Source organism: Pseudophryne corroboree, chromosome 6, assembly GCF_028390025.1.
Source record: "Pseudophryne corroboree isolate aPseCor3 chromosome 6, aPseCor3.hap2, whole genome shotgun sequence".
Classification (NCBI taxonomy): domain Eukaryota; kingdom Metazoa; phylum Chordata; class Amphibia; order Anura; family Myobatrachidae; genus Pseudophryne; species Pseudophryne corroboree.
In genome coordinates, this window is record NC_086449.1 from 550,228,413 (window position 1) to 550,255,992 (window position 27,580).

Consider the following 27,580-nt stretch of genomic DNA (forward strand, 5'->3'; position numbering starts at 1 on the left):
ATCGGTAAGTAAATTCTTATTTTAGTCTTTCCGGGTACGTTTTGTGATGTAGGCCATGCACCTTTTTCCTAGTTTCCCTTCTTTGTACACTCTCTAATGTATTAATATCCTTCTGGAGATATGGCCTCCGGAACTGAACCCAGTATTCTAGTTCATGCCGCACCGATAACCTATACAGTGGCATTGTTACTTCTTTTTGCTGCTGATTCCTCTCCCTATGCAGCCAAGCATCTGACTAGCCTTCCTCATTGCTTTGTTACATTGCTTACCTGCCTAAATAGGTAAAGGTAATAAACCACTACAGACACTATTTGTTATAGATCCAGCTATAACTAATTTGGGTGTAAAATGTGACGGATATGTTACGGAGGATAATGGGGTGGGGGGGGGGGGTGGATTTATAAAATCTTAGAGAGATAAGGTACCAACCAATCAACTTCTAACTGTCTTTGTGTTTAAAAAAAAGTTAATCGGTTACTAGTTTAACTCTCTAATAAATTTAATCTTAGGTTTGGGATCTCCATGATAACACCACTATATATACAGGGCCACTTTAACTCCTTTGAGCATATGACCAGTTATGCCATACGCATCGCAGCAACTCGACAAAAGGACACATCTGTAGCTGTTTGGAGGAGGGGGACTTTCACTGCCCTTGCTGCCTGCAGTCCAAAGAGGAGATAGCCCCAATGGATCTGACAGGCGTCGGGATTGGCGCATGCGCACAAGTGACTGTGGGACTGCGCTTGTGCAAAACACCAGCTTCTATGGACTGTAGCTGGCTGACTGTTGTGGCAGATTTTACTGGGGGGGATAGCAGCCCATAGGTAACATCCGCCACTAGTTAATTCCATGGTTGTTGTGGGGGGAAAAAAAGGCTGACGTCTCTGCTAAAAAGTAGGGAATTGGGTGTAAAAATTAACAGAGAAATAAAATATCCAGAACCTGCTCCCAACTGTGTGCCATAGGCAGTGAACAGCTGAGGATTACAATTACATTGCGTGGAGCCTACCCTGGACGAGAGAATGTCAGAGAGAATAGTACCCAAAAGTACAGTATATTGGTTGGAGTCTGATCCTTGTACTGGTTCAAGTAACCAACTGCACCATCAGGATGCGTGACTCGCCACACGTGGGATTGCTCATGGTCGTTGGATCCTTAGTACATTTGTGACTAGATGGAACAGACTCCTAGGCTAGGTTGTTTGTAATTTATTTATTGACCTTGACCAATGTATGCATTGGGTAACTCTGTTAAGCCCAGAGTTCACTATTTCATTAGCTGGTATAGTAATTGGAAACGTATTATTTCTTCTTGATTATATATTTCTCTGACGTCCTAGTGGATGCTGGGACTCCGTAAGGACCATGGGGAATAGCGGCTCCGCAGGAGACAGGGCACAAAATAAAAGCTTAAGGATCAGGTGGTGTGCACTGGCTCCTCCCCCTATGACCCTCCTCCAAGCCTCAGTTAGATTTTTGTGCCCGGCCGAGAAGGGTGCAATCTAGGTGGCTCTCCTGAGCTGCTTAGAATAAAAGTTTAGTTTAGGATTTTTTATTTTCAGTGAGTCCTGCTGGCAACAGGCTCACTGCATCGTGGGACTAAGGGGAGAAGAAACGGACTCACCTGAGTGCAGAGTGGATCGGGTTTCTTAGGCTACTGGACATTAGCTCCAGAGGGACGATCACAGGTTCAGCCTGGATGGGTCACCGGAGCCGCGCCGCCGTCCCCCTTACAGAGCCAGAAGAGACGAAGAGGTCCGGTGAAATCGGCGGCAGAAGACGATCCTGTCTTCAGACTAAGGTAGCGCCCAGCACCGCAGCTGTGCGCCATTGCTCTCAGCACACTTCACACTCCGGTCACTGAGGGTGCAGGGCGCTGGGGGGGGAGCGCCCTGAGACGCAATATTACAGTATATACCTTAGGTGGCTAAAAAGAATACATCACATATAGCTCCTGGGCTATATGGATGTATTTTACCCCTGCCATTTTACACAGAAAAAGCGGGAGATAAGGACGTCGTGAAGGGGCGGAGCCTATCTCCTCAGCACACAGGCGCCATTTTCCCTCACAGCTCCGCTGGAAGGACGGCTCCCTGACTCTTCCCTGCAGTCCTGCTTCAGAATCAGGGTAAAAAAGAGAAGGGGGGGCACGTTTGGCAGCAAATAAATATATTAACAGCAGCTATAAGGGAGTAACACTTATATAAGGTTATCCCTGTATATATATATATAGCGCTGGGTGTGTGCTGGCAGACTCTCCCTCTGTCTCTCCAAAGGGCTAAGTGGGGTCCTGTCCTCTATCAGAGCATTCCCGGTGTGTGTGCTGTGTGTCGGTACGCGTGTGTCGACATGTATGAGGAGGAAAATGAGGTGGAAGCGGAGCAGTTGCCTGTGTTAGTGATGTCACCCCCTAGGGAGTCGACACCTGACTGGATGATTGTATTTAAACAATTAAGTGATAATGTCAGCAATTTGCAAAAAACTGTTGACGACATGAGACAGCCGGCAAATCAATTAGTGCCTGTCCAGGCGTCTCAGACACCGTCAGGGGCCCTAAAACGCCCGTTACCTCAGTGGGTCGACACAGACCCAGACACAGATACTGAGTCTAGTGTCGACGGTGACGAGACAAACGTGATGTCCAGCAGGGCCACACGTTACATGATCACAGCAATGAAAGAGGCATTGAACCTTTCTGACACTACAAGTACCACAAAGAAGGGTATTATGTGGGGGGTGAAAAAACTACCAATAGTTTTTCCTGAGTCAGATGAAATAAATGAGGTGTGTGATAAAGCGTGGGTTTTCCCCGATAAAAAACAGCTAATTTCTAATAAATTATTAGCACTATATCCTTTCCCGCCAGAGGTTAGGACGCGCTGGGAAACACCCCCTAGGGTAGATAAGGCGCTCACACGTTTATCTAAACAAGTAGCGTTACTGTCCCCTGATACGGCCACCCTCAAAGAACCGGCTGATAGAAGACTGGAAAATATCCTAAAGAGTATATACACACATACTGGTGTTATACTGCGACCAGCAATCGCCTCAGCCTGGATGTGCAGTGCTGGAGTCGCATGGTCGGATTCCCTGACTGAGAATATTGATACCCTGGATAGGGACAGTATTTTGTTAACTATAGAGCATTTAAAGGATGCATTGCTATATATGCGTGATGCACAGAGGGATATTTGCACCCTGGCATCAAGAGTCAGTGCTATGTCCATCTCTGCCAGAAGAGCGTTATGGACGCGACAGTGGTCAGGGGATGCAGATTCCAAACGGCACATGGAAGTATTGCCGTATAAAGGGGAGGAGTTATTTGGGGCTGGTCTATCGGACCTGGTGGCCACGGCAACGGCTGGAAAATCCACCTTTTTACCCCAGGTCACTTCACATCAACAGAAAAAGACACCGTCTTTTCAAACTCAGTCCTTTCGTTCCCATAAATACAAGCGAGCAAAAGGCCACTCTTTTCTGCCCCGGGGCAGAGGAAGGGGAAAAAGACTGCACCATGCAGCCGCTTCCCAGGAGCAGAAGCCCTCCTCTGCTTCTGCCAAGTCTTCAGCATGACGCTGGGGCTTTACAAGCAGACTCAGATATGGTGGGGGCCCGTCTCAAGAATTTCAACGCGCAGTGGGCTCACTCGCAAGTGGATCCCTGGATTCTACAGGTAGTATCACAGGGGTACAAACTGGAATTCGAGGCGTTTCCCCCTCATCGGTTCCTGAAGTCTGCTTTACCAAAGTCTCCCTCCGACAGGGAGGCAGTTTTGGAAGCCATTCACAAGCTGTATTCCCAGCAGGTGATAATCAAGGTACCCCTCTTACAACAGGGAAAGGGGTATTATTCCACGCTGTTTGCGGTACCGAAGCCGGACGGCTCGGTGAGACCAATCTTAAATCTGAAATCTTTGAACACTTACATAAAAAGGTTCAAATTCAAGATGGAGTCACTCAGAGCAGTGATAGCGAACCTGGAAAAAGGGGACTATATGGTGTCTCTGGACATCAAAGATGCTTATCTCCACGTCCCAATATACCCTTCTCACCAAGGGTACCTCAGGTTTGTAGTACAAAACTGTCATTATCAGTTTCAGACGCTGCCGTTTGGATTGTCCACGGCACCTCGGGTCTTTACCAAGGTAATGGCCGAAATGATGATTCTTCTACGAAGAAAAGGCATCTTAATTATCCCTTACTTGGACGATCTCCTGATAAGGGCAAGAACCAGGGAACAGTTAGAAGTCGGAGTGGCACTATCTCAGGTAGTGTTACGTCAGCACGGGTGGATTCTAAATATTCCAAAATCGCAGCTGATTCCAACGACACGTCTACTGTTCCTAGGAATGATTCTGGACACAGTCCAGAAGAAGGTGTTTCTCCCGGAGGAGAAGGCCAGGGAGTTATCCGAGCTAGTCAGGAACCTCCTAAAACCAGGACAGGTCTCAGTACATCAATGCACGAGGGTCCTGGGAAAAATGGTGGCTTCTTACGAAGCGATTCCATTCGGAAGATTCCATGCAAGAACGTTTCAGTGGGATCTACTGGACAAATGGTCCGGATCGCATCTTCAGATGCATCAGCGGATAACCCTGTCGCCAAGGACAAGGGTGTCTCTCCTGTGGTGGCTGCAGAGTGCTCATCTTCTAGAGGGCCGCAGATTTGGCATTCAGGATTGGATCCTGGTAACCACGGATGCCAGCCTGAGAGGCTGGGGAGCAGTCACACAGGGAAGGAATTTCCAGGGCTTGTGGTCAAGCATGGAAACATCTCTTCATATAAACATTCTGGAACTAAGGGCCATTTACAATGCCTTAAGCCAAGCAAAACCTCCGCTTCAGGGTCAGGCGGTGTTGATCCAATCGGACAACATCACGTCAGTCGCCCACGTAAACAGACAGGGCGGCACGAGAAGCAGGAGGGCAATGACAGAAGCTGCAAGGATTCTTCGCTGGGCGGAAAATCATGTGATAGCACTGTCAGCAGTGTTCATTCCGGGAGTGGACAACTGGGAAGCAGACTTCCTCAGCAGACACGACCTTCACCCGGGAGAGTGGGGACTTCACCCGGAAGTCTTCCACCTGATTGTAAACCGTTGGGAAAAACCAAAGGTGGACATGATGGCGTCACGTCTAAACAAAAAACTGGACAGATATTGCGCCAGGTCAAGGGACCCTCAGGCAATAGCAGTGGACGCTCTGGTAACGCCGTGGGTGTACCAGTCAGTGTATGTGTTCCCTCCTCTGCCTCTCATACCAAAAGTATTGAGAATCATAAGAAGGAGAGGAGTAAGAACTATACTCGTGGTTCCGGATTGGCCAAGAAGGACTTGGTACCCGGAACTTCAAGAGATGCTCACGGACGAACCGTGGCCTCTACCTCTAAGAAAGGACCTGCTACTGCAGGGGCCTTGTCTGTTCCAAGACTTACCGCGGCTGCGTTTTGACGGCATGGCGGTTGAACGCCGGATCCTAAAGGAAAAGGGCATTCCAGAAGAAGTCATCCCTACTCTGGTCAAAGCCAGGAAGGAAGTAACCGCAAAACATTATCACCGCATTTGGCGTAAATATGTTGCGTGGTGTGAGGCCAAGAAGGCCCCTACAGAGGAATTTCAACTGGGTCGTTTCCTGCATTTCCTGCAAACAGGACTGTCTATGGGCCTAAAATTAGGGTCCATTAAGGTTCAAATTTCGGCCTTGTCGATTTTCTTCCAGAAAGAACTGGCTTCAGTACCTGAAGTTCAGACATTTGTGAAAGGGGTGCTGCACATACAGCCTCCTTTTGTGCCTCCAGTGGCACCTTGGGATCTCAATGTTGTATTGAGTTTTCTAAAATCACATTGGTTTGAACCACTTTCCACTGTGGACTTAAAATATCTCACGTGGAAGGTGTCGATGCTGTTAGCCTTGGCTTCAGCCAGGCGTGTGTCAGAATTGGCGGCTTTATCATATAAAAGCCCTTACTTAATTTTTCATTCTGACAGGGCGGAATTGAGGACTCGTCCTCAATTTCTACCTAAGGTGGTTTCTGCATTTCACATGAACCAACCTATTGTGGTGCCTGCGGCTACTAGGGACTTGGAGGACTCCAAGTTGCTAGACGTTGTCAGGGCCCTGAAAATATATGTTTCCAGGACGGCTGGAGTCAGGAAAACTGACTCGCTGTTTATCCTGTATGCACCCAACAAGCTGGGTGCTCCTGCTTCAAAGCAGACGATTGCTCGTTGGATTTGTAGTACAATTCAGCTTGCACATTCCGTGGCAGGATTGCCACAGCCAAAATCAGTAAAAGCCCATTCCACAAGGAAAGTGGGCTCATCTTGGGCGGCTGCCCGAGGGGTCTCGGCTTTACAACTTTGCCGAGCAGCTACTTGGTCAGGGGCAAACACGTTTGCTAAATTCTACAAATTTGATACCCTGGCTGAGGAGGACCTGGAGTTCTCTCATTCGGTGCTGCAGAGTCATCCGCACTCTCCCGCCCGTTTGGGAGCTTTGGTATAATCCCCATGGTCCTTACGGAGTCCCAGCATCCACTAGGACGTCAGAGAAAATAAGATTTTACTTACCGATAAATCTATTTCTCGTAGTCCGTAGTGGATGCTGGGCGCCCATCCCTAGTGCGGATTGTCTGCAATACTTGTATATAGTTATTGTTACAAAAATTCGGGTTATTATTGTTTGAGCCATCTTTTCAGAGGCTCCTTTGCATTTATCATACTGTTAACTGGGTTCAGATCACGAGTTGTACGGTGTGATTGGTGTGGCTGGTATGAGTCTTACCCGGGATTCAAGATCCTTCCTTATTATGTACGCTCGTCCGGGCACAGTATCCTAACTGAGGCTTGGAGGAGGGTCATAGGGGGAGGAGCCAGTGCACACCACCTGATCCTTAAGCTTTTATTTTGTGCCCTGTCTCCTGCGGAGCCGCTATTCCCCATGGTCCTTACGGAGTCCCAGCATCCACTACGGACTACGAGAAATAGATTTATCGGTAAGTAAAATCTTATTTCTCTATCGTCCTAGTGGATGCTGGGGTTCCTGAAAGGACCATGGGGAATAGCGGCTCCGCAGGAGACAGGGCACAAAAAGTAAAGCTTTAGGATCAGGTGGTGTGCACTGGCTCCTCCCCCTATGACCCTCCTCCAAGCCAGTTAGATTTTTGTGCCCGGCCGAGAAGGGTGCAATCTAGGTGGCTCTCCTAAAGAGCTGCTTAGGAAAGTTTAGCTTAGGTTTTTTATTTTACAGTGAGTCCTGCTGGCAACAGGATCACTGCAACGAGGGACTTAGGGGAGAAGAAGTGAACTCACCTGCGTGCAGGATGGATTGGCTTCTTGGCTACTGGACATCAGCTCCAGAGGGACGATCACAGGTACAGCCTGGATGGTCACCGGAGCCTTGCCGCCGACCCCCTTGCAGATGCTGAAGTAAGAAGAGGTCCAGAATCGGCGGCAGAAGACTCCTCAGTCTTCTAAAGGTAGCGCACAGCACTGCAGCTGTGCGCCATTTTCCTCTCAGCACACTTCACACGGCAGTCACTGAGGGTGCAGGGCGCTGGGAGGGGGGCGCCCTGGGAGGCAAATGAATACCTATTTTGGCTAAAAATACCTCACATATAGCCTCCGGAGGCTATATGGAGATATTTAACCCCTGCCAGAATCCGTTAAGAGCGGGAGACGAGGCCGCCGAAAAAGGGGCGGGGCCTATCTCCTCAGCACACAGCGCCATTTTCCCTCACAGAAAGGCTGGAGGGAAGGCTCCCAGGCTCTCCCCTGCACTGCACTACAGAAACAGGGTTAAAACAGAGAGGGGGGGCACTAATTTGGCGATATGCTTATATATATATTAAGATGCTATAAGGGAAAACACTTATATAAGGTTGTCCCTATATAATTATAGCGTTTTTGGTGTGTGCTGGCAAACTCTCCCTCTGTCTCTCCAAAGGGCTAGTGGGTCCTGTCCTCTATCAGAGCATTCCCTGTGTGTGTGCTGTGTGTCGGTACGTGTGTGTCGACAGGTAGGAGGACGATGTTGGTGAGGAGGCGGAGCAATTGCCTGTAATGGTGATGTCACTCTCTAGGGAGTCGACACCGGAATGGATGGCTTATTTAGGAAATTACGTGATAATGTCAACACGCTGCAAGGTCGGTTGACGACATGAGACGGCCGACAAACAATTAGTACGGTCCAGACGTCTCAAAAACACCGTCAAGGGTTTTAAAACGCCCGTTTACTTTAGTCGGTCGACACAGACACAGACAGGGACACTGAATCCAGTGTCGACGGTGAATAAACAAACGTATTCCTTATTAGGGCCACACGTTAAAGGCAATGAAGGAGGTGTTACGTATTTCTGATACTACAAGTACCACAAAAGAGGGTATTATGTGGGATGTGAAAAAACTACCATAGTTTTTCCTGAATCAGATAAATTAAATAAAGTGTGTGATGATGCGTGGGTTCCCCCCGATAGAAAATTATGGGCGGTATACCCTTTCCCGCCAGAAGTTAGGGCGCGTTGGGAAACACCCTTTAAGGTGGATAAGGCGCTCACACGCTTATCAAAACAAGTGGCGGTACCGTCTATAGATAGGGCCGTCCTCAAGGACCAGCTGACAAGGCTGGAAAATATAATAAAAAGTATATACACACATACTGGTGTTATACTGCGGCCAGCGATCGCCTCAGCCTGGATGTGCAGAGCTAGGGTGGCTTGGTCGGATTCCCTGACTAAAAATATTGATACCCTTGACAGGGACAGTATTTTATTGACTATAGAGCATTTCTATATATGCGAGATGCACAGAGGGATATTTGCACTCTGGCATCATGAATAAACGCGATGTCCATAACTGCCAGAAGATGTTATGGACACGACAGTGGTCAGGTGATGCAGATTCCAAACGGCACAGTATGGCCGTATACAGGAAGAGGACTTGTTTGGGGTCGGTCCATCGGACCTGGTGGTCACGGCAACTGCTGGAAAATCCACCGTTTTTTACCCTAAGTCACATCTCTGCAGAAAAAGACACCGTCTTTTCAGCCTCAGTCCTCTCGTCCCTATAAGATCATATCTGCCCAGGGATAGAGGAAAGGGAAGAAGACTGCAGCAGGCAGCCCATTCCCAGGAACAGAAGCGTTCCACCGCGTCTGACAAGTTCTCAGCATGGCGCTGAGACCGTACAGGACCCCTGGATCCTACAAGTAGTATCCCGGGGGTACAGATGGGAATGTCGAGACGTTTCCCCTTCGCAGGCTCCTGAAGTCTGCTTTACCAAGTCTCCCTCCGACAAGGAGGTAGTATGGGAAAAAAATTCACAAGCTGTATTCCCAGCAGGTGATAATTAAATTACCCCTCCTACTACAGAAAAGGGGTATTATTCCACACTATATTGTGGTACTGAAGCCAGAAGGCTAGGTGAGACTTATTCTAAAAAAATTTTTTTGAACACTTACAAAGGTTCAAATTAAGATGAAGTCACTCAGAGCAGTGATAACGAACCAGGAATAAGGGGACTATATAGTGTCCCGGGACATCAGGGATGCTTACCTCTATGTCCCAAATTTGCCCTTCTCACTAAGGGTACCTCAGGTTCGTGGTGCAGAACTGTCACTATCAGTTTCAGACGCTGCCGTTTGGATTGTCCACGGCACCCTGGGGTCTTTACCAAGGTAATGGCCGAATTGATGATTCTTCTTCGAAGAAAAGGCGTCTTAATTATCCCTTACTTGGACGATCTCCAGATAGGGGCATAGTCCAGGGAACAGTTGGAGGTCGGAGTAGCACTATCTCGGATACTGCTACAATCAGCACGGGTGGATTCTAAATATTCCAAAATCGCAGCTGATCCCGACGACACGTCTGCTGTGCCTAGGGATGATTCTGGACACAGTCCAGAAAAAGGTGTTTCTCCCGGAAGAGAAAGCCAGGGAGTTATCCGAGCAAGTCAGGAACCTCCTAAAAACAGTGCATCATTGCACAAGGGTCCTGGTAAAAATGGTGGCTTCCTACGAAGCAATTCCATTCGGCAGATTTCACGTAAGAACTTTTCAGTGGGATCTGCTGGACAAATGGTCCGGATCGCATCTTCAGATGCATCAGCGGATAACCCAATATCCAAGGACAAGGGTGTCTCTCCTGTGGTGGTTATAGAGTGCTCATCTTCTAGAGGGCAGCAGATTCGGCATTCAGGATTGGATGCTGGTAACCACGGAGCCCAGCCTGAGAGGCTGGGGAGCAGTCACACAAGGAAAAAATTTCCAGGGAGTGTGATCAAGTATGGAGACTTTTCTCCACATAAATATACTGGAGCTAAGGGTAAATTTATAATGCTCTAAGCTTAGCAAGACCTCTGCTTCAAGGTCAGCCGGTATTGATCCAGTGGGAAAAACATCACGGCAGTCGCCCACGTAAACAGACAGGGCGACACAAGAAGCAGGAGGGCAATGGCAGAAACTGCAAGGACTTTTCGCTGGGCGGAAAATCATGTGATAACACTGTCAGCAGTTTTTCATCCCGGGAATGGAAACTGGGAAGCAGACTTCCTCAGCACGACCTCCACCCGGGAGAGTGGAAACTTCATTGAGAAGTTTTTTCCACATGATTGTAAACCGTTGGGAAATACCAAAGGTGGACATGATGGCGTCCCGTCTGAACAAAAAACGGGACAGGTATTGCGCCAGGTCAAGAGACCCTCAGGCAATAGATGTGGACGTTCTGGTAACACCGTGGGTGTACCAGTCGGTGTATGTGTTCCCTCCTCTGCTTCTCATACCTAAGGTGCTGAGAATTATAAGACGTAGAGGAGTAAGAACTATACTCATGGCTCCGGATTGGCCAAGAAGGACTTGGTACCCGGAACTTCAAGAGATGCTTACAGAGGTCTTATGGCCTCTGCCGCTAAGAAGGGACTTGCTTCAGCAAGTACCATGTCTGTTCCAAGACTTACCGCAGCTGCGTTTGTCGGCATGGCGATGGAAAGCCGGATCCTAAGGGAAAAAAGGCATTCCGGAAGAGGTCATTCCTACCCTGGTCAAAGCCAGAAAGGAGGTGACCGCACAACATTATCACCACGTGTGGCGAAAATATGTTGCGTGGTGTGAGGCCAGGAAGGCCCCACAAAGAAATTTCAACTCGGTCGTTTCCTGCATTTCCTGCAAACAGGAGTGTCTATGGGCCTCAAATTGGGGTCCATTAAGGTTCAAATTCGGCCCTGTAAATTTTCTTCCAGAAAGAATTGGCTTCAGTTCCTGAAGTCCAGAAGTTTGTCAAGGGAGTATTGCATATACAAACCCCTTTTTTGTGCCTCCAGTGGCACTGTGGGATCTCAACGTAGTTCTGGGATTCCTCAAATCACATTGGTTTAAAACCAGTCAAATATGTGGATTTGAAGCATCTCACATAAAAAGTGACCATGCTCTTGGCCCTGGCCTGGACCAGGCAAGTGTCAAATTGGTGGTTTTTTCTCAAAAAAGCCCATATCTGTTTGTCCATTCGGACAGGGCAGAGCTGCGGACTCGTCCCCAGTTCTCTCCCTAAGGTGGTGTCAGTGTTTCACCTGAACCAGCTTATTGTGGTGCCTTGCACCTACTAGGGACTTGGAGGACTCCAAGTTGCTAGGAGTTGTCAGGGCCCTGAAAATATGTTCCAGGACAGCTGGAGTCAGAAAATCTGACTCGCTGTTTATACTGTATGCACCCAACAAGTTGGGTGCGCCTGCTTCTAAGCAGGCGATTGCTCGTTGGATTTGTAACACAATTCAACTTGCACATTCTGAGGCAGGCCTGCCACAGTCTAAATCGGTTAAGGCCCATTCCACAAGGAAGGTGGGCTCATCTTGGGCGGCTGCCCGAGAGGTCTCGGCATTACAACTCTGCCGAGCAGCTACGTGGTCAGGGGAGAACACGTTTGTAAAATTCTACAAATTTGATATCCTGGCAAAAGAGGACCTGGAGTTCTCTCATTCGGTGCTGCAGAGTCATCCGCACTCTCCCGCCCGTTTGGGAGCTTTGGTATAATCCCCATGGTCCTTTCAGGAACCCCAGCATCCACTAGGACGATAGAGAAAATAAGAATTTACTTACCGATAATTCTATTTCTCGGAGTCCGTAGTGGATGCTGGGCGCCCATCCCAAGTGCGGATTATCTGCAATACTTGTACATAGTTACAAAAATCGGGTTATTATTGTTGTGAGCCATCTTTTCAGAGGCTCCGCTGTTATCATACTGTTAACTGGGTTTAGATCACAAGTTGTACGGTGTGATTGGTGTGGCTGGTATGAGTCTTACCCGGGATTCAAAATTCCTCCCTTATTGTGTACGCTCGTCCGGGCACAGTACCTAACTGGCTTGGAGGAGGGTCATAGGGGGAGGAGCCAGTGCACACCACCTGATCCTAAAGCTTTACTTTTTGTGCCCTGTCTCCTGCGGAGCCGCTATTCCCCATGGTCCTTTCAGGAACCCCAGCATCCACTACGGACTCCGAGAAATAGAATTATCGGTAAGTAAATTCTTATTTTTAATTGTCAGCTGGTTGTTGTGTAATTTTTTTAGATATTTATGTTAATGGGTTTTTCTCTGGCTGGGTCCACAGGATTATCCACAGGATAACATTGGGATATGGTTGAGCGACAGCGGAAATGGCACCAACACGGTCACGAGCTTTCTGGCCTCCCAGGATGCATCGGGGCCTTCACCATATAGTCCCGCCCACTGACTCAGTCAGATCAGTTTTTTGCTTGGTGCGGCAGGAAGCCGCATGGTCACAGGGCTGCTGTGAATAAAGCAGCCTCAAGCTTTTTATTATTTTATTTTTATAGACTTACTTTTTTTGAGCAACTTTTCTTAACATCGTCTTGAACGCATGCTGGAATAAGTCGCTCCAACAACTCCCCACCGGGTCGCAACAACGCTTACCTTCGCGGTAATAGTGCTATCTCGACGGGCGTCTGTGTCGGATGTTCTAGCAGGTCCAGCAGACGTAACCAGGCTGTGGCCAGAGCATGGGGGGACGGTAAGTCTATGGATTTCCTCTTACTAGGGGGGTCCGGACACAGCTACACTGATTTGATGGAGACTACGAACAGTGTGTTGATGCGCCGAACATCTTGAATGCGACAGTGCTACGCTCTAGGGATCATAGTCGCCAGGACTAGGTAGAGGCCGCGATCCTTAGGGTTTAAGTCAACAGGGGGATTCAGACGCTTTCCTGGCCGCCCCTCCTCCGAGTTCATGGCCAGTTTCCGCGCGTCTCTCGTTTCATGAACTGAATGACGTCACTTCCGGCTCAGACGCTACCACGAGGGTACTCGGTCGCAGCTTAGACGCTGCGGTTGTGTACACTAGAGATCCCGCCTATACCGAGTCGCAGGCCTTAGCGTCTGCATACACGTGGAAGTCGCTGAGCGTCCGTGTCCGCAGGAGCGACTGTATCCGTTATCAGTTATACAAGAGCGTACATCAGTAGCGTCTGAATCCACTCAGCGTCTCACGAGCGCATTTGCTTGGATATGGAAGTGTGGTGAGTCTCCCTGTATCCCGCTCTCCAGAGGAAGGGTATACAGTACTAAAAATTCTCTCTACTTGTTAGTATTAATTGTTAATTTTTAGTACCTATTGAATATGAGATATGTATATTACTGTGTTTTCTGCATGTTATGTTGAAAAAGAACCAGTTAAAAACAGAAGTACAATTTTCCTACTTATTTATAAGTTGTAATGGGGGTTGTATTCTCATATGACAATGTCTAATGCTTTAACATGTGACTGACTGCTAGTATGAGTGCTGAATTTTCTGTGTAATGTCAGTCCTGTTCTGACCCTCAATTCAGGTGCACTGTGGTCAGATTGATCTCACTTCTATATACTCATATATAGGTGATTTTCAGTCACAAATTGTGTAGTCATTAACAGATAATTACCATGTCTGTGAGCGGCAAAAGTGACGAGGAGAATTTATCAAGCACTCCTACATCCCTAACGTGCTTATCTTGTAAGACAGGGTTAATTGATGTGGATCAATTAGTCACTTATGAGGGTTTGTGTGCGAACTGTTTTGCTTTTCAGCAAAGTAAAAAACAGGAGTTGGTTCAACCACCAACAGAGCCACCATGGAATATGTTCGCAAAGACTCTATTTTCAGTAGCGGACAGGTTAGCTCCGGTAGCACCACCTCAAGGGTTAGGTTACACTATTAACCCATACAAGCAGCTCCCTTCCTACGGCTTGGTTCCAGTAGCCTCTACAAGCAACCAAGGGACAGGTAAGACTAAGACAGATGCGTCTATGTGGCAGACTACACAAGATGATACAACAGATGATGATACAGTATATTCAAATACTCCGTATGATGATCAGTCGCAGAGTTTTAGTTCAGAGGATGTAGCTGAACTTATTAATGCTGTAAAGGCTGTTCTCTCTTTGGAAGAGCCAGCTAAATCAGTGTTCAAATCTAAAGCACCTGTGTTTAAACGAACAAATTCTGTGTAAACTGAATTCCCAGCGTCAGATGAACTGACGGAAATGATGGATGAGTCTTGGGCGACGCCCAGTAAGAAATATAAGATTCCGAAAAGATGGAATTCTTATTATCCATTTCCAGCTGCGGATTGTTCGAAAAGAGAAGTTCCTCCAAAAGTAGATGCACATGTTCTGCGACTTGTGCATAAATCTGCTTTACCACTGTCATCTACCTCGCTAAATGATGTCACTTACAGAAGGGTAGATAGTTTTTTGAAAAATATTTTTTCTCTAGTAGGAGCAGTGGTAAGACCTGATATGGCTTCGGCCTGGGTAGCAAAGGTAATGGGCAAATGGATAGAAGAACTAGAAAATGACATCTCTTCTCCTACTTCGGAGCAAGAGTACCTTTTAAGCCGTTTAAGACAATCTGCCCAATACTTAGAAGAAGCAGCAATTGATATGGGTACAGTTGCTTCTAAAGCTTTAGCCTTGACAGTAGCCGCTCGCAGAGCAGTTTGGCTACGTACCTGGAAAGCAGATGCGGAATCCAAGAAAGAATTGGAAGCATTGCCTTTCGTTGGTAATATTTTGTTTGAGAAACCATTATCTGATATCCTAGAATCAGAGGCTGAATCAAAGAAGGTCAGATTTCCAGCTATTTCTAACCCTAAGTCCAAGGGTTCAAAGTTTCGCTCATTTCGTTGGCAAAGCGAAAGCTAAAGAGGAGTCTAAGCAACCCCAGTTCAAAACCAGGGGTAGGAAGCAGTGGGCTAGCAAAAAGCCAGCTTCCATGCCTGAACAGAAACCATCAACCTGAAGAGACGGGCCTCCGCCTGGAGGATTCCAGGGTTGGGGGCAGACTCCTTCATTTTGCACACATGTGGCAGCAGTCAACAACAGATGCTTGGGTGCAGAAGGTGGTATCTCAGGGGTATGGGTTCCCATTCATGAGGCAGCCTCCTCAAAGATTTTTTTGCACCAGCCCATCTCGTATAGAGTCGAAGGCCAATGCCCTGCAAGAAGCAGTCCAAAAATTACTGCAGTCTGGTGTGATTGTCCCAGTACCTCCATCACAAAGGGGACAGGGGTTTTACTCCTATCTATTTCTGATCCAGAAGCCAAATGGGTCATTCCGACCAATTCTCAATCTGAAAATGTTGAACAAATACTTTTGGATCCTAAGGTTCCACATAGAGACATTACGCTCCATAATGTTGGCTATGGAACCGGGAGATTACATGGTATCTCTGGATGTACAGGATGCTTACCTACATGTGCCAATAGCACTGTCTCGTCAGTGCTACCTCAGGTTTGCCATCCTCCAGGAACATTTTCAATTCCAAGCCTTGCCCTTTGGGCTAGCAACAGCACCTGGGGTGTTTACCAAGATTATGGTGGTTATGGCAGCTTGTCTGCGCAAACAGGGGGATAAGAATATTCCTATACCTCGACGACCTGTTAATCTGAGCACATAAGCAAGATTTACTTTTGAGCCATCTTCAACAGACAATAGTTTGTCTACAGAGACACAGGTGGCTCACAAATTGGGAAAAGTCGTCTCTGAATCCGTCACAGCGGATGGTTCATTTGGGGGCCATATTGGGTTCAGACCTACAGAAAGTTCTCTTACCATGGTGGAATATGCGCAATTCCACTCCAGACCATTGCAGCACCTTATTCTGATCAAATGGAACGGAAATCATCAGACGATAAAAAAGCAGATGATAAAGTTTCCAGTAAACGTAAAAAGGTCTCTAGCGTGGTGGCTACAGACAGACCATTTAAACAAGGGGAGACCCTTTTGGATAAAAGAGTGGCAAGTCCTGACAACAGATGCAAGGCTGGAGTCCGGTACTCTGAAGCCTGTGGTTCCAGGGAAAATGGACTGCAAGGGAAAGTCGCCTGCCGATAAATCTGTTGAAAATAAGGGCCATTTACTGGGCTCTAGTTCAGGCAAAGGACAGTCTGCGAGGAAGACCGGTCCAGGTCCGCTCAGACAATGCGACAGCAGTAGCGTACCTCAATCATCAAGGAGGAACTCACAGCAAAAGATTGATGGAGGAAGTGACTCCCATTCTAAGATGGGCAGAACTCCATCTGCCAGCATTGTCAGCAGTGTTTGTCCCAGGTGTTCCAAACTGGGAAGCGGATTTTCTCAGTCGACACACCATTCAGGAAACCGAATGGGCATTGCACCCAGAAGTGTTTCAGACACTAGTGAACAGATGGGGTCTACCAGAGATAGACCTCATGGCGTCTCGTCTAAACAACAAAGTTCCAAAGTACGGATCGAGAACAAGGGACCCAGGAGCGGTCCTTGTAGATGCACTGTCAGTAGAATGGAAAGTAAATCTGGCATATCTGTTCCCTCCAATATCTCTGTTACCCAGAGTAGTGAGAAAAATAAAGCAAGCAAAGGGAGCGATAATTCTGATAGCTCCAGCTTGGCCAAGAAGGCATTGGTACACAGATCTACTAGGAATGTCCATGGAAGCACCAATATTGCTCCCTCAACGTCCAGATCTGCTAATGCAGGGGCCTTGTTGTCACAGCCATCTGGATCGCCTGTCTTTGACGGCGTGGCTGTTGAAACCTCTATCTTAGAAGCGGGAGGATTTTCGAAACAAGTAATCCAAACTATGCTTAGAGCAAGAAAGCCTTCTTCAGCTCGCGTGTATCATAGAATATGGCAAACCTATAATCATTGGTGTACTGGAATTTTTTTTAATCCAAGATCTTTTAAAGTATCCAGGATTTTGGATTTCCTTCAAGCAGGATTGGATAAAGGTTGGTAAGTGGCTTCCTTGAGAGTTCAAGTATCAGCATTGACTGTATGGTTTCAGCGAAAGATTGCTGATTTACAGGATGTACGTACTTTCTTTCAGGGAGTTGTACATATTCAACCTCCATTTGTTCCTCCTGCAGCTCCCTGGGATTTGAACTTGGTTCTAAAATTCCTCCAGGGTCCTCCGTTTGAACCGCTTAAGAGAGCAGATCTTAAATGGTTAACGGCTAAAGTGCTTTTTTTACTGGCAATGGCGTCAGTCAGATTTAGGAGCATTATCGTGTAAGTCTCCTTTCCTAAGTTTTTTTTCCAGACACAGCAGTTCTCAGAACGAGATCTGGTTATCTTCCAAAGGTGGTGTCAAAGTTTCACCTGAATGAAGAGATTGTAGTCCCAGCTTTTCAGGTATCGGGACTATCTGCGGGAGAAGTGTCGCTGGACGTATTCCGGGCTTTAAGAATCTACATAGATCGTACTAGTGCCATCAGGAAAACAGATTCTCTCTTCATCCTCTACGGATTTCATAGAAGAGGGTGACCTGCTAGTGAACAGACGCTGGCGTGATGGCTCCGAATGGTAATATCAGAAGCTTATTCTCATGCAGATCTCCCTACTCCGGCTAATGTCTCTGCTCACTCTACACGTAAGGTAGGTCCTTCATGGGCAGCACAACAGGGTGCTTCAGCAGAACAGATATGTAAGGCAGCCACATGGTCTTCCATAAACACATACATCAGACATTATGCCTTGGATACTTTTGCCTCTCATGACGCAGACTTCGGGCGAAAGGTCCTCCTGTATAATCAGGAGCGTCCCGACCACTAAAATTTGGCTTTGGGAATCCCAATGTTATCCTGTGGCTAATCCTGTGGACCCAGCCAGAGAAATAGACGTTATGGTAAGAACTTACCATTGATAACGTGATTTCTCTTATGTCCACAGGTATCCACAGGGGTCCCACCCTGACGCACCTGATTTGAGGATCTAGACAATCACTAAACCTCTTCCTTCTTGTATGGAAGGGTGTGCATGTGTGTTCTTATCGCCTAAACAGGTCTCTACCTGATGCTCCTGCCTAAACCGCTGTGGAAAGAACTGATCTGACTGAGTCAGTGGGCGGGACTATATGGTGAAGGCCCCGATGCATCCTCGGAGGCCAGAAAGCTCGTGACCGTGTTGGTGCCATTTCCGCTGTCGCTCAACCATATCCCAATGTTATCCTGTGGATACCTGTGGACATAAGAGAAATCACGTTATCAACGGTAAGTTCTTACCATAACGTCTATTTTTGGGGTGTCACTATGTTTGTGTGTTCCTTTTTAGATGTATAAAATAATTCCTTCTGTTATTTGGCACTTTTATAACAGATGTAGCTGTTATTTCTAAATATGTCATTGTGTGTTTATCAGGTACTCTTGTATTTTATCCACAGTTTTTGAGATGGTGTTGACCAACACTGTACTCTTGCTTACTATGCTTCCATTACATGAAACTTGGAAACTATTAGGTAGTAATTGGTTTAACGCAAATATTAGTGGTTTGTGTTTTATGCTGGGTACACACTGATAGATATATCTGCAGATCAATTAATCTGCAGATATATCTATGGACGGACCGGGCAGTGTGTTGAGCATAAACACTGCCCGATATGTCGGGACTGACGTCATAAAGTTCAGCTGTCAGTTCGATATGTCAGGGACTGACGTCATAAAGTTCAGCTGTCAATCACCGCCGGCTGCTGCAGCATGTGTACAGGCAGTCAGCTGACCACCCGTACACAAACAGTGATGCGCCAATATATCATTAGATATGAAAGCAGTTCCAGACGCGCTGTCACAGCTGCCAGCAAGGGATTGTCAGTCCCAAAGAGATTTTTAACAAAGAAAAGCACTGGAGCTGGCGCTAGGTGTTTCTCCAATAATAAATGATTAAAAAACTTTGGATGAATGTAAAATCACAATTGAATTTATTAGCTAAACATCATGTACTAAAACCATGAATAAAAATTCACATATACACATAAAATTTAGGGCATAAATTGAGCTATGAAGCAATTGAGAATGGCTGCTAATGAGTGTCCACTGAGGATCCCGGACTAGAACACTGAGCAAAGTTCCCTGGGGAAAGGAAATTAGTACAGCTGGTGTTACCCGTGACGACGGAGACTTCCAGAGGCTTGGAAATTAACAGCAAGCAAGCTGTGCCATTTGTGTAGAAACTGGGTCTCTCCAATCGGTGCTGTAAAATGAATGTCCCACAGAGAAGGTTCCAAGGCAGGTGTTCCAAGGCTGATTTTTAAAAGTCCATATCTGGATCCGTTGTAACGTGAAGCACTTGTAGTGGTAGTAGTAGCAGCTTTTACACTTAACGCGTTTCCCTAGGCTCGGTCACCTAGCTTCATCAGAAGTAAGGCTCCATCTGAATAGGGGATCTATTTAAACCCCATTAACGACCTGATGCCCAACAGGTGTGCAGTAATAACTATTCAATCATCCACAGTATTAATAAAAACGTAAATTCTCTATTATCAATATACTTCTATTATATATGAAGAGAAGTTGGTAGGAGGCAAACCCACAAAAAAAGTACAACAATACAGATATAAAAGAAATATAACTGGATATAGCAGGGGTTGAAGGTCAGTACAATCACATGACCCACCCCCAAACATCGTATGCATTATTTGCAGTGGAGATTCATTCATCCCTCTAGAAACACCCCCCCCCCCCCCCCCCCCCCCGTTTTCGGGAACCCATAGCCCTCTCTATTCACAATACTTGCGTGGGAGACCGTGATCCCGTATGGGGAGAGATTGTGACCGGGAAGCACGGACACCGCCGGACGGAGCCCCGCGGCTGGGTAATCTCTCCCCATACGGGATCACGGTCTCCCACGCAAGTATTGTGAATAGAGAGGGCTATGGGTTCCCGAAAACGGGGGGGTTTCTAGAGGGATGAATGAATCTCCACTGCAAATAATGCATACGATGTTTGGGGGTGGGTCATGTGGTTGTACTGACCTTCAACCCCTGCTATATCCAGTTATATTTCTTTTATATCTGTATTGTTGTACTTTTTTTGTGGGTTTGCCTACTACCAACTTCTCTTCATATATAATAGAAGTATATTGATAATAGAGAATTTTCGTTTTTATTAATACTGTGGATGATTGAATAGTAATTTCTGCACACCTGTTGGGCATCAGGTCGTTAATGGGGTTTAAATAGATCCCCTATTCAGATGGAGCCTTACTTCTGATGAAGCTAGGTGACCGAGCCTAGGGAAACGCGTTAAGTGTAAAAGCTGCTACTACTACCACTACAAGTGCTTCACGTTACAACGGATCCAGATATGGACTTTTAAAAATCTGCCTTGGAACACCTGCCTTGGAACCTTCTCTGTGGGACATTCATTTTACAGCACCGATTGGAGAGACCCAGTTTCTACTCAAATGGCACAGCTTGCTTGCTGTTAATTTCCAAGCCTCTGGAAGTCTCCGTCGTCACGGGTAACACCAGCTGTACTCATTTCCTTTCCCCAGGGAACTTTGCTCAGTGTTCTAGTCCGGGATCCTCAGTGGACACTCATTAGCAGCCATTCTCAATTGCTTCATAGCTCAATTTATGCCCTAAATTTTATGTGTATATGTGAATTTTTATTCATGGTTTTACTACATGATGTTTAGCTAATAAATTCAATTGTGATTTTACATTCATCCACAGTTTTTTAATCATTTATTATTGGAGAAACACCTAGCGCCAGCTCCAGTGCTTTTCTTTGTTAAAAATATCATTAGATATATTGGGCATCGGCTGTGCTCCAGGGCTGACGCGATATGTCCGTTCGTACACACTGGCCGACTGACCCGCGATATATCGGCCAGTGAGTACGCACCATTATTCCCTTTTATGCTTTTCATTTTATTCTAGATTGCACCAGCATACAAACTATAATGATGAGTAGTCTTGTGAAAGATAATTTCTTTGTGTACGTTACTATATGTAACAAAGGAAACCAGATTTTATAGTGCACCATGTTGCTTTTGAAAGCTACCAAGATGTGGAATTTATTACAGTGGGATAAACGGCAGCACAGGCCATCAGTGAAGTTATCCTTCTATTGAGCATAGTGAAAAAGATACTGTTTAACAGATCCTTTTCTGTTGTAGTTTTTTTTTCCCCAAAAATTTTGGTTTTGTTTAATATTTGTGATCTAACAAAAAATAGCAAATTTGTATATATATATTTTAAATGTGAAGTAAATATTTTTTAGTCTACAAAATGTTAAACATTTTAATGTTTATGTATAGCCCTAAAAAGAAATGTAAAAAGAAAACGTCATATCGGAAAGCAAAAGAAGAATATGAAACAGTGCAACTTGAACGTGCAAAGAAAAGAGAAGTAAGGCTGCTAAACATTATTGAGAGTTTCTTTGAGGCATGTCTGTTGCTGGTGTGATAATATTACTACATACATAATGTATGTACAGTATGTGTTTGTGTCCAGGAACATACTGTATAAGATATATTCTAAATAAAGTTAATTTGCATTTGTTTCTAGACTTCTTTTCCAGAGGGAAAGAGATCTGCAAAGTATATTAACACAGATGTTTTTACTGGTGTGCGCAGGTTAAATTCCCACACCTCACCCCCAGACATACACTAAACACCCTGCTGCAAAGAGATGAAAGTGAGCATAGCAGATTTATGTAGCTACTGTATATATGAACAATTTTTATAGTTTCAGATTACTAGTAACAAAAATACTAAGAGTAGTGTCCTATTGTTCTTGCTCTGAATCCTGTGTCTATATAATATGCTTTTGGTTGTTGGGCATACTTCAGATTAATCTGTGTTCTATGCTGATAAGTGCCATATTCTAGATCTTCATGACACGTGGTCCATGAAGCTATAATGGTGCCCATACACTTGTGAGATTATCGGTACTAACCTTCGATTTCGACCACATCTGTGAGAGAAATCGGGGGATTGTATGCACATTTTAGGTACCTTACGACGCGATGCGCGGGCACACCGGTCGAATCTCGCATCTCAAGATATTATGTGCTGCACTTAATATTTATCGAATCGCAGTGCGATCGCATGTGTTTTTAAAACCACATGCTATATATCGCACTACGACGTGTGATGGGCACCCGCCGGGAGCGGTGACGTGCCCATCACGTGATTTTCATGCGATCTATTGTATGATCGCATGGTAATCACTTTGGCAGTTCAGGTGCGATGCACCACCGCGATGTCGCGTCGCGGGGCATCGCACAAGTGTATGGCCAGCATTAGTCTCATTACTTCTGTCCTTTCCTCATATGCTTTTTTTTCGTATTGTAGGAGGCAGAGAACAACAGGATAAAAAGAGAAGAAGCACTAAAACTCTACAAGGAGAAAAAAATGGAAGCATATAAAGTTTTAAGCACAAAAACAAGGAAAGGACAGCCAAACTTTAATGTACAAATGGAATACTTGCTGAAAAAGATACAGAGCAAATCTTAATTTATTTTCCTATGTCTGCGTTAAAATGTATTGTCTGTGGTGTTACCTGTCGCACTGCTTGCTTTCCTCTGAGAGGTTTTTGCTAAATATTTTTACACCACTTCAAGTAAGAATTTACCAGGGGAAAAAATAAAATCAGGTGCTTTTTTATTTTTCATTTGAGTTTGCCTGACTTGGATATTTCATAAAATTTAAAATTAGTTACAGTTTTCCATAAAATGTATATTTCTTACCATATTTTTTTTTTATACAAAGGAACCCCATTGCGGGCTCGCTGCGCTCGCCATACTGCGGGCACGGTGGCTCGCTGCACTCGCCACAGGTTATGTTCTCTCTTTATGGCTATTTTGTAGCGCTATGCGGGATCCCGGCGTCGGCATTGTGATTGCCGGGATCCCGCTCCATCTGACATGGTTGTATTTTTAATTGGATTTCTAGTACCTCATTGGCAATTGCCACGGTCTCTCCAAGTACTTTGGATGGCCATGGGCTTCATGTTCTTGCAGAGTTGTGGCATGTCATTGGTGGGCCTTTCTACAAGAGCTTGGTGTTCTATACCCATATTTTGGTTATTTCAAATGAGTTTATTAAGTGAGTATTTTCTTCCACATTTCAAGCACAAAACAGGAGACGCAAATTGTTATGTCCACTCTGAGTTAACTGTATTATTTATAAAAGCTCAATGTACCAAAGGGTCAACTAAGAAGACTTACAAGAATTTTTTTTCCAGAATGTAAACTTTGTAGTGCAAGCTATCATGATATTTTGGCAAAAGCATTTTAATGGCTGTAAATAGTTTTTTTTTTAGGAATATTATTAGATCTAAAAAATTAAACTGACTAGTCTATTGCTGTAATCTCCAAATGTAAATACAAAATGCCTATCTCCATTAAAACAAACACCTAACATGGGTCCGAGAGTGTTCAATGAACTGGGCTGCCTCAGTTGTCAGTGTAGGAGATTTAACAAGTTGGAAGGCTTGGGGCTAATTCAGACCTGATCACTAGGCTGCGTTTTTTGCATCCCTGCGATCAGGTAGCTGCCGCCTACAGGGGGAGGGGGAAATTGCTCTGCAGGGGTGCGATCACATGTGCAGGAGAGTTGCACAAACAGAAGTTTGTGCAGTCTCTGCACAGCCCAGGACTTACTCTTCCAGTGCGATGATCGGGGCCGGAGCTGACGGCAGAAACACTCTCTGCAACGCCTGGTCCTTCCTGCGTTTCTCTGGACACTCCTTAAAAACGGTCTGTTGCCACCCATAAACTGCCTCTTCCTGTCAATCATCCTGCGATAGCCAGTTCGATCGCTTTTCTCGCACATCCCATCGCTGCCCGCCGATCCCCGTCGCTGCGGACTGACGTGCCTGCGCATTGCGGTGCATGCGCAGTTCAGACCTGATTGCAGGCTGTACGAAAACTGCGCCCCCCCTTGCTGGGCATCTAAAAACTGGGATCCTGGCGTCGGTATGGTTACCGCGCCGGTCACACGAACCCACATTGTGATCACGTTGTGATAAGATCCAAAGGGCGGGATTCAAATCTTCTGTCGCTCCCTCCCGCCCCCATCGCGACTGCCGGCAGTATTCAAATGTTGCTGCCGATGGGTGCGATATCAGAATTTCAGCTCGCCACCCCCAGGGGTGACAAGCTGAAACGCGCGAAAAGTGACCCGTTTGGACGCCAAAACGGGTCTTTCCTTGATCGCACCCATAACTTTAGTCGGGTTTAGCTGCTTTACGTGGCTAAACCCATCTCTTATAGGTGTGATCAGCGCGATAACGGGGGTCAATAGAATATCGCCCTGCGATCTCCCGTCACTTTAGACTGGAGATCGGGGCAATAAAGCATTTGAATCCCGCCCAATGAATCTACAGTAACCTTATAGCCTAGAGATCACCTTTTCTAAAACAAGCAAACACTTGACGCTAATCAACCTGCAATTAGATGGCATCACTAAGAAAAGCAGAAAACTGGGATAAAAAACAGCAGTAACCAAATACAAAAATAAGACAAATATACCGTCAAATTAATACTGAATATGCATACTAGGAATAAATTGGTATTGTTTATCAATACATACTGTAGGGAGTGATATATGTGTATATATAATTTTTTTTTTTTTTTTTTTTCAGTTAAATAGTTGTAAAGGCATTTCCATGTCTATCACTTTGTTTTAGTATCACAAGATATAGTAATGCTTTATCTCTGTATTAATTGCAGGAATGTGTTGTGTAATCTGTTTGCAATAATTTTCACATGTACCAAATAAGTACCCCACATGGCTGCTACAAATACTGTAAGTGCATTATCAGAAGGAGTACATTGGAATGGGTGGGGTTTGCAACAGAATATTACTTAAATCTAAAATATAATAAGTGTTATGTCAAAAATATGGAGAATAAATTGTCATTTATTTTAATTATATTTTTCTAAGTATATTGTAATAAATATATTTCTGCAGCGGGGTACACTGTGTTCCACAGAGAATATATCGGGGTGTAGAGATGGATCTTGATCCAGTGGCACTAACAGGCTAAAGCTTTAGACTGTCCCAGGATGCATTGCGGGGCCTCCTATATAACCCCGCCTCCAGGCACTGTGAGCTCCGTTTTAGAGTTAGTAAGAGATGGTTTGCTTTGTATATAAAATTATAAACAATTTATTGACATTACATATAAAAACAATTAAAAAAGGAATATATCCCTATTACCACTGATTCACTCACGGGACCTTTGGCAAAAATTGGACTCTCCCTCCCATCACTGGATGAATTATAATCTAACCGGTTGGCCCACACCTACAGCTGTAAATGGACTTGTCCTAATGCTGATGCCTACGTTTCTGTGGATGCGGTAATTATCTGCATACTACAGTGTATATATCTTGGGAGATCGTCCTAGTCATTAAGGATTCGACTATTGGTCATATAAGAAAGTGGCACACTGCACAAATAAGCTTATCCAGATAAGACGAATGAACTTTACCAATCAGTGGTAATAGGGATATATTCCTTTTTTAATTGTTTTTATATGTAATGTCAATAAATTGTTTTATATACAAAGCAAACCATCTCTTACTAATTTGTCAGCCAGCGCTGGTATACACTTTCTTTCACTCCAGTTTACATTTTGAGGATTTGACCTTCCTCATACCTGCTGCTGTTGGTTGCGCACTTACACATTCTTTCTTTTCTTGGTAACCTCCGTTTTAGAGTTGGTGTCTGCATAAGCAGGTCACTTAACGGGGCTGCGCTAGGCAGCTCTGAAAAAGCTACTTAAAAGACTTCAAGGGCTGCAGCACTTCATATGTCAGGGTGACATACTGTGCTATGGCTCCATCACCTCCCCAGCGGCGTCGCATACTCCCACTGGCTCTGTTCCCGGATACTTGCGGCGAAGAGGCTCCGATTTTTAGGCACACCACCGCAGACGCTCTCCTGGATCGCGTGGTTGCTTCTAAGGGAGGAGGTAAGAGGGTCCCCCAGGTGGGACCCGCCATTAATTTGCGTTCCAGTCGCGGTCTCAGCAGATGGAGCGCGATACTGATGTGGACACCTGGCCGTGCAGGGACCCCACTATATCCACCAGGGCAGGGGAGCATAGGTCAGATAATACATTATTCATGTTTAATAAGGCTCCATAGGACCCGGTGGTGAGGACCAGCATAGGGGATAAGTCGCTTGATCTGTAGCCCCTCCCCCAGCTTAGGGCGCCATCTACTGCTGGTGTTCCCGCCCTGGAGCTGCCTCACACTCTCCCTGATTGAGACTTTGGTTGCCATCTTATCACAGTAGCTGTGACTGGTCTCCGGGACTGCAGGGCAAGGTCTCTGTAAATCCACCTGATTTTTCAGCGCTCTGATTCTACAGATACTTAAGTATTCTACATGTAATTTTAAGACGGCATTAGTTAAGAACAACTGTACCTCTACCAGAATATATTGTACGAGTATTCTGATATATACATTCGGTCTCGGACCGAGCATTGTTATATATAGTCCAGTGCAGTTTTATTGTCTGACTAAAATAATTATCTGCATTGTCACTGTGACTGTGTGTGCCTAAATCTGCTGTGTGAATTTCCCTTTCGGTGTATCACAAGCTATAGCTATCACTGTCTTCTGTACCCTAAAGGACTAGGGGGGTCATTCTGAGTTGATCGTAGCTGTGCTAAATTTAGCACAGCTACGATCGTAAACTCAGACATGCGGGGGGACGCCCCGCATGTCAGTGCCGCCCCCCCCCCCCCGCACAAATACAAAAGCATCGCACAGAGGCGATGCCTTTGTCTGTGGAGTAACTCCCGGCCAGCGCAGCTCCTGCGGCTGGCCGGGAGTTGTCTGTCGCTGGCCGCAGTGGCTGCGTGAGACGTCACGCAGCCGCCACGCCCCCCCAACGGTCCGGCCGCACCGCGCCTACTAAAAGGCGGCTTAACGCCGCCGTTCAGCCTTCTCCCGCCCAGCGACCGCCTCTGTCTCAGAGGCGATCGCTGGGCACCGACTGCCATGCGCCGGCGCACTGCGGCGCCGGCGCATGCGCAGTTCCAACACGATCGCTGCGACAACCTGCAGAGAGCGATCGGGTCGGAATGACCCCCCTAGGTGCGTCAGGGTCTCATATATAGTGCTGCACAGTATTTACCGTTAAGTGTATTCTACTGTGTACTCCGTCACATCATACCGGATTTATTCGCTGGTGTTGTGTACTGTGTACGCAGTCAACATACTAGGGGATTTATTCGCAGGTATTGTACCCTGGCTGTATCGTACTCATACGCTCCGGTTACATTCACTAAAATGCCTAACACAAAGGGCGGGAAATCCATGGAC

At 46.0% G+C, this 27,580-nt stretch overlaps 1 protein-coding gene across 2 annotated transcripts in view; it reads left to right on the plus strand.

Annotated features, from left to right (window-relative positions):
- The window catches only part of CCDC59 (coiled-coil domain containing 59), an 80,298-nt gene extending 57,389 nt beyond the window's left edge, over positions 1–22,909 (plus strand). For both annotated transcript variants that reach the window (XM_063927691.1, XM_063927690.1), the window contains exons 5-6: positions 21,555–21,645; positions 22,593–22,909. In XM_063927691.1, the coding sequence (XP_063783761.1) occupies positions 21,555–21,645; positions 22,593–22,754 (253 nt within the window). In that variant the 3' untranslated portion in view covers positions 22,755–22,909. The remainder of the gene's footprint in view (positions 1–21,554; positions 21,646–22,592) is intronic.
- Positions 22,910–27,580: the final 4,671 nt, after the last annotated feature.